We start from the raw sequence: 8,301 nt of genomic DNA, 5'->3' as shown, positions 1-8,301 counted from the left end.
GTAAGCAACAGCATATCTGCATACGTATTAATAAACAAATACACGATGGTGACTGATTTTTGAGATATACGTATCTGATGGTTATTTACCAAAAACAAACATTAATTTAGTATTTTATTTTCTCTTGTAATTTAAGAACAAAAGTGTATAAAATATTTGAGGGTTGGCAATTTTTGTCGCCTCAACTTTGTCATTATCATCTGTATGAATGAAAAATTCTACACGCATATCCTGACTCAACCAGGACTCATGCTATCACTCTGAGAATCTGAGAAACTTTAATTACATTCTAAAGGATCAAAATGGAACATTTGGATCAAAACCATCGTACCACCTAGGCTTTTGCGAATACGATGTAATTATATTATAAAGTTAGGAGGATCCCCTTGACAAGAACTTTCACACTGTAGCTTTCCTTTTCCCACGTCTCTGGTGTAGTTGCCTAGCTGGCATTCTTTCTTTTTTTTTTTTTCAATTTCAAAGTCCTAAGATGTTCGGTAGGACTCCCCATTACTTGGGTGAATAAACATGAGACTTAATCCTCCTCTGGAATTATTTTTAATCCAGCAAAGATGCAATAATTAAAAAAAAAAAAAACTAGTAGAATAATAAGTAGCCCAATAATTTGGACATAATAAAGTAATAAACAGAAGTTGACAATGAAGTTTTCCAAGTTGTTCCGCGAAGTTTACATGGAAATTAACACACTATCGAGCATATCTACGCCCAGATCCCTATTTAAGACCTTATACATCTCATGTTCAGAATGAAGTTCTTTCATAGCAGTGTTAGTTATAACTTTTTATCCTTTTTTTATTTCTAATTCTGCTGTCACATTCCATAACCGTAACCATAACCATAACTATAACCATGTCGAGCTCCAGCAGCCATAATCTAAATGCTACTCCACTCATCGTTGACCTCGCCAACACCTTTACCAGACTCACTTCTCCCCCATTAACCTCACCAAAACAGCGCTGGCGTTTCGCTTATACCAAAATCTATTCCGGAAGAGTCTTTGTGTCCCTTGCGAAAGAGATCGTCTCCAAAAGAAATCACAATCAATTCCTTCTTCGTGATGATATAATAGAGCCTCTAGTTCACTGCAACAATTCCTTGCTGGCTGTTCCTCATGATGCTGATAAATCCAAGCTTGTTAACATGGTTAAGGACAAAAGCTTGGACTCTCTTGCTTCCTTTGGAGGCGTGGAGGCTGTAGCTTATGTCATTGGAACTGTTCCATCGAAGGGAATTGACGACAAAGAAGAAGAAATTGCCAAGCGTCGCGATATCTTTGGCTCCAACACTTACCCTCGTCCGCCGCCAAAAGGACTCCTCCACTTTGTTCTTGAAGCCTTCAATGACACCACAATAATCATCCTTCTTGTTTGCGCCGGCCTTTCTCTCGGCTTTGGAATCAAACAGCACGGTGCAGGGGAAGGTTGGTATGAAGGTGGAAGCATATTCGTGGCGGTGTTGTTGGTGGTTGTTGTAAGCTCAGTCAGCAACTTGAGGCAGGAGAGGCAGTTTCACAAGCTGTCCAAGATTAGCAGTGACATCAAGGTCGATGTTGTGAGGAATGGAAGGCCGCAACAGATTTCGATTTTCGACGTTCTTGTGGGAGATATCGTTTCACTCAAGATTGGGGATCAAGTTCCCGCTGATGGATTGTTCATATCTGGTCATGCTCTTCATGTTGATGAATCAAGCATGACAGGGGAGAGTGATCATGTCGAAATTGAGCCGTTAAATAGTCCTTTCTTGTTGTCCGGCGCCAAAGTGGTCGACGGTTATGCAACAATGATGGTGACGTCCGTCGGAACTAACACGGCGTGGGGACAGTTGATGAGCACGGTATCAAGAGGTGACACGGAGGAGAGGACGCCGTTGCAGGCGCGTCTCGATAGCTTGACTACATCGATAGGAAAAGTAGGCCTCTCAGTTGCACTCCTTGTGTTTGTTGTAATGCTTATTCGGTATTTCACTGGAAACACCAGCAGTGAAGACGGTTATACAGAGTTCAAGAAAGGTAGTACTGATTTGAGTGATGTGTTCAATGCTGTTGTGAAGATAATTGCGGTTGCAGTCACCATTGTGGTCGTGGCGATCCCAGAAGGATTGCCATTGGCTGTCACTCTCACTTTGGCTTATTCCATGAAGAGAATGATGGCAGATCAGGCTATGGTGAGGAAACTCTCTGCTTGCGAAACTATGGGGTCGGCAACGGTTATATGCACTGATAAAACTGGGACTCTGACTCTCAATGAGATGAGAGTGAACAAGTTCTGGTTAGGCCTTGAAAACATCATTGAGAATTATTCCAATGCAATGGCCAAGAGAGTTGTGGAATTGTTCCACCAGGGAATAGGCCTCAATACAACTGGCAGTGTATATAAGCCTTTGCCGGATTCCGGGCCTGAGATCTCTGGTAGCCCTACAGAGAAAGCTATTCTCTTGTGGGCTGTGTCAGATTTAAGCATGGACATGGATGGACTAAAGCAGAAACATGAGATCATCCATGTTGAAACGTTTAACTCGGAGAAGAAACGAAGCGGGGTAGCAGTAAGGAAGAAGAGTGACAATACAGTACATGTACATTGGAAAGGTGCTGCTGAGATGATACTTGCAATGTGTTCTAACTACATTGATTGTAATGGCACAGAGAAGTCCCTTGGTGAAAAAGAACGGGATGAAATTGAGAAAATAATTCAGGGAATGGCAGCTAGTAGCCTAAGATGCATTGCTTTTGCTCACATTGAAGTCGACTACAGCGATGATAAGGTACTAAGAGAAGATGGCTTGACATTGCTAGGAATCGTCGGCCTTAAGGATCCATGCCGGCCGGAAGTCAAGAAGGCTGTGGAAACTTGCAAGTATGCAGGTGTTGATATCAAGATGATCACCGGAGATAACTTATTCACGGCAAAGGCAATAGCAACAGAATGTGGAATACTAGACCTTAGTGATGATGTAGCCAAGGGACAAGTGGTTGAAGGTGAGGAATTTCGGAACTACACGGAGGAAGAGAGAATGGAGAAAGTAGATGATATTCGAGTGATGGCGAGATCTTCTCCTTTGGACAAACATTTGATGGTGCAATGTTTAAGAAAGAAAGGCCATGTAGTTGCAGTCACAGGAGATGGCACCAACGATGCGCCTGCGCTAAAAGAAGCTGATATTGGACTTTCTATGGGAATCCAAGGCACTGAAGTTGCCAAGGAAAGTTCTGACATTGTTATCTTGGATGACAACTTCAATTCTGTTGCAACGGTTTTAAGGTGGGGAAGATGTGTATATAACAATATACAGAAATTTATCCAATTTCAACTAACAGTGAATGTTGCAGCACTTGTGATAAATTTTATAGCTGCAGTTTCTGCTGGTGATGTTCCCTTAACAACAGTTCAACTTCTATGGGTTAATCTCATTATGGATACTCTAGGTGCTCTGGCCTTGGCCACGGAACGGCCTACAAAGGAGTTAATGGAGAAACGGCCGGTGGGGCGAACCGAGCCGCTTATCACTAACATTATGTGGAGAAACCTTTTACCTCAAGCTTTGTATCAGATTGCAGTCTTATTGGTTTTCCAATTCAAAGGGAAAGCAATATTCAATGTAGATGAGAAGGTAAAGAACACACTAATTTTCAATACTTTTGTTCTGTGCCAAGTTTTCAACGAGTTCAACTCTAGGAGTATGGAGAAACAAAATGTGTTCAGAGGCATTCACAAAAACCACTTGTTCCTTGGAATTGTTGGGATTACAATTGTTCTTCAAATTGCAATGGTGGAATTCCTGAGGAAGTTTGCTGATACAGAGAGACTAACATGGATTCAATGGGGATATTGTGTTTTATTTGCAGCTTTTTCATGGCCACTGGCTTGGTTTGTAAAGTTCATTCCTGTTTCAGATAAGCCATTTTTCAGTTTCAAGATTAAGCGGTCTTTTTAGTCTTCAGAATGAGGAATCTTAAATTCCAAAGCATCTTGGAAACTAACTATATATCCATAATCCATGTTGAGGTATACTACATATTGAAATTCAATATCCTTTATGTTTAAATCATAAGAGGATCTTGAATTTCTATATGTCTTATACTCCTTCTATCCATAAGTAATTCTCTCTTTTTGTGGATAGAAAGTACCTCAATATTATATAGTTAGTCTTCCAAAATACCTGGAATTTTAGGATTTCTCATAGCACACACACCACCCACTTTATGGCAAGTTGGAAATAAGTTAAATTTAGGGGGTGGGAACTAGGATTGAAATGACAAATCTAACGCTAATAATGACTTCATGTACCAGTTAGTTTTTTAAAATTTATAGTTTTATACAATGATGATGTTTGTATTATTCTTCAAAAACTTATATCTTGATTAAAATGTACTACATTTATTATCGTGAAAATTTGGTACATTTTTAGATTAAACTATTTAAACACATTGACCGAGATTGAAACAACAGCTAAAACGCGTTAAGGGTGATGCGATGTCACAACCAATCCCAACATTAACAACACGTAAATAAATGAGGTTTGTATATATTTCTGGCAATATATTTGATGAAAGCTTTGTTTAAATGTTTTGTCCCTCCACTAATCACTCATATGCTTGTATGTTATGCAGAAATATAAATTGATTTTGGGAGTATCCAGCGTGGACCAACGAGAAAAGAACGAAGCAGAGTCTTCATCGATATGATTCAGCTAATGGCACTTTGTTTAATTTATTTGCTTTAGTTATAATAATAAAAATATGGTTTCTTAGGTGCAGACGGCAAAGAAAGTTTCAATGGTTTTCTACGTGAAAAGTCAACAACTCAACGTGATGGGAATTATCACGAAATTCCCTTTTGTTTTGTTTTCTTTAATCTTTTTGAAAATTCTATTAGCTCAACTCTCAAGTAATTAACAGTGCGAAAGCCGGTGTTGAACTTTACTCACTATGATATGATATTTTAACAAATTTCACTGAATCACTTAACATAGTAAATATTTATGTTTGAACTATATATCATTATTCATAAAGATATTAGTTCATGTCTTTCATTTTTATATAAAAATTATATTAATTTTTTTCATAAAAAAATGAGATATACTAATTTTGATGAGATATACATTTCATCTGCCAATGACACTTATCTTCTTCTAAAAGAAAAAAGGAAGAAAGAAAGAAATAACAACTAAAAAGATGTTTATATTCAAATACACGTAAAGTGTTGTTTAATTAAGCAGCCTGACTTATTTGCATTTTGGGGCATCTATCTACAAAATGACCAAGTGCATTGTATTACACTTATCTTTTTCTTTTTTCTTTTTAAATTGAAGCTACACGTGTAAAAAAAAAAAAAGGTGTACAAACTTAATTACATAAGAAGTGAAATTGTCTGATCATTTAAATTCTCAACTAGCAGCGTGAATTTCCATCTTACTTGAAGCTACTTCAAACTCTCCATGACTTCATTGTGTCCTCTACCATATAAGGATGTGTTTGGCTATTGTAAGGAGCCAGATAAACATACACACAAATATAAAAAGACATAAACGAAAAGTATATCAATTTTTACATCTTGTTTAATAATTATGGCCACAATAGTCAATAGGACACTACCTATCAAATGCTAATTTTGAGCCTTACCTCTTAAGATATAATATAATATAATATTATAGGACTTCATTTAATTTCAAGTGTACAAAAGGCAATATGGCCTTAACTCTTAACTTTCTTTTTTTAAATAAATAAATGAATAGAAATATACCCTGACAAAATAAAGGGACCAACATACTAAGTTACATAGAAGTAAACTACAAACAAAAACTAAAAATTATAAATTATATATATTACATACATACTTAAAATTTAGTTATTAAATCAACTACTATTTGTATAAAATATTTATTAAAATATAAAATATACATTAAAAATATATAAAATAAAATGTATTTATATACAAATATATAATAATTAATTTTACGATTGTTTTTTTTTATACACATAAGTACTATAGCTAAACAAATAAATCATATATAGTAGTTTCTCCTCTTTTGACACTTAAATAAGTCGTCCATTTAGGGGTGGCAATATGTATCCTGTTCGCGGGTACTCAACCTGACTCCACCCGATCGAACAGAGTTGCTAATCCGATTCACAGCGGGTAGAGTAGAGTGCGGATAGAATTCTCGTGCGGGTAGGGTAGGGTGCGGGTTGAGCCTCAACCCTATCCGACCAACCCGCATTCTATATATGTATATGTTATATACTTATATAAAAATATGTTTTAAGTGGATGTTGAACCAAAGACCTCTCACTAAATGCAAAAGATCCTTAGTCACTAAAAAAAATCATTAATTGATAATTTAATATTTTATTTTTTACATAAAAGTCAGTTCTATTTTAAATTATCATCATCAAGTTATATAATAATAGTGTATCTTTTCTATAACCTGCAGGTAGGGTCGGGTACCCACGGATTAAGAACGGTAGGGTTAGGGTTGAGATATTCTCAACCCACAGGTAGAATAGGGTCGAGTTTATATAAAAATCTCAACTTGCAAGCAGGATTAGGGTTAGATCTAAACCCTACCTACCGTACCCATTGCCACCCCTACGTCCATTATTCCCTTATCCGAAATTAAAAAATGTTCTTTAAAAAGAGAGCTAGTCACCGTCCCTCTAAAATAATTATTGTGACACTTTTTTCCCTCTTTAATGCACTAATAATAATAACAAACTTTAAATTTAGAATTTTTATGAACAATATCCAAATTCTTGATCGGCCACTAGATCGATTCCTATTTGAATTATTGTTTAATTAATTAATTAATCTCAATTAATTTTATTTTATTTGAAACACCTAGACTATAGACCGTTAATTAAGTCCTAATATTTTAGTGAATAAACTCGATGTATTTCAGAGATATCATGTGTTAATATATGCATATAAGTAGTCTTCTTTCTTTTTTCTTTCTTTTTTTTTTTTGATATTATAAGTAGTTGTCTTCTATTATTATTGCTTTTCGGAAACTCTTTGTATAAACTTGATCCAACATGTTAGAGTAAGTGTCATATGTTTTTTGTTTCACTTTATGTTCCTTTATGCATGCTGAAGATTAATTTATTATTGCTATTCATCAAACCCAATACTTAATATTATATTATATTATATTATATTATATTATTATAACACAATTCTAATAAGATAACAAAACAATGAGAAATGTTGTGATGACTGCTCTAATTAAATGGAATATAAAGAGAGGTCCTTAATTAAGGCGTGGATTAATTCAAGATGAGAGATATCTCAAAAGCACCAACCAAATTTGGAAGAGATTCTGTCATTCAAAACCCTAACAGTGATATCTTATACTCTATGTTATCAATAAGATTCCCCAACATACATATATAATTACACACCCAATAAAGCATAATAATTCAGAGATCTATATGTTACGTTGTTGCACTCTCTACATAAATTATTTATTATTGGATAATGAATCACTAATTATCGACTTAATTTAACTTAATTTAATTTATTTCCCCTCAAGCAATGCATGTGTCCCAGTAGATAAGATATTAATAATGAGCAAAGAAGAAAATGACAATTGTTGATTTGACTCTATATACTCCACATAAAACTAAACTACATAGAGTCGAAATATTTGATAATAAAAAAAATTAATAAAAAATAGTCAAAATTTATTTTATTTAATATTTATTAATTATTAAATATTAAATAAAATAAATTTTGAATTTTTTTATTTTTCTAATATTATTACTAGAGAATAGATATTTTATTTTCGAAAATATATATACTACTTGATATTCTTTGAAAAAAAAAAGCCGGTTTTTTCTTTTAATTAACATAGATTTGCAAATGAGCATATATATATACATGAGAAGGAAAGTGAGACATTTTCTGATGTACATGTATGTAAATCAGATGCAGAAGCGGCACACTGCTATTATGAAAGTAAACCAGAAAATCATCATACACATACATTTCTTTCGTGATCCCATATACAGGTGAAGCTGTCACATGATCCGATCTTTCCTTGACTTAACACAAGGAAAATTTAGATCATGCTGGCAGCTTCAACTGTTATTGGTGCACGATGAATTATATAGTGACATACGAATATAAATTATAAATATTGGCCAAGAACATGTTATGTATGAAAGAGAGGGAGGTAGGAAGAGAAAGAAAGAAAGAGAGAGAGAGAGTGGTATTTGGATGAATTATGATTAGGCATGCGAGGTCAAGAGTTGTAGAGCAAAGGGATATAAATAGAGTGAGATGTGAA

General features: G+C 34.9%; 1 protein-coding gene across 1 annotated transcript; it reads left to right on the top strand.

Annotated features, from left to right (window-relative positions):
* The first annotated feature begins 754 nt into the window (after positions 1 to 754).
* LOC130936842 (calcium-transporting ATPase 12, plasma membrane-type-like) lies at positions 755 to 4,409 on the top strand. The gene has a single exon (XM_057867004.1). It carries the CDS (start codon positions 871 to 873, stop codon positions 3,949 to 3,951), a length of 3,081 nt encoding a protein of 1,026 aa, XP_057722987.1. The 5' UTR covers positions 755 to 870; the 3' UTR covers positions 3,952 to 4,409.
* Positions 4,410 to 8,301: the final 3,892 nt, after the last annotated feature.

Source organism: Arachis stenosperma, chromosome 6, assembly GCF_014773155.1.
Source record: "Arachis stenosperma cultivar V10309 chromosome 6, arast.V10309.gnm1.PFL2, whole genome shotgun sequence".
Taxonomy (NCBI): domain Eukaryota; kingdom Viridiplantae; phylum Streptophyta; class Magnoliopsida; order Fabales; family Fabaceae; genus Arachis; species Arachis stenosperma.
This window is presented reverse-complemented; position numbering and strand designations above follow the sequence as displayed.

Excerpts from the sequence above, each read along its gene's own strand:
- LOC130936842 (XM_057867004.1), top strand. The coding sequence starts at position 871 with ATGTCGAGCTCCAGCAGCCATAATCTAAATGCTACTCCACTCATCGTT.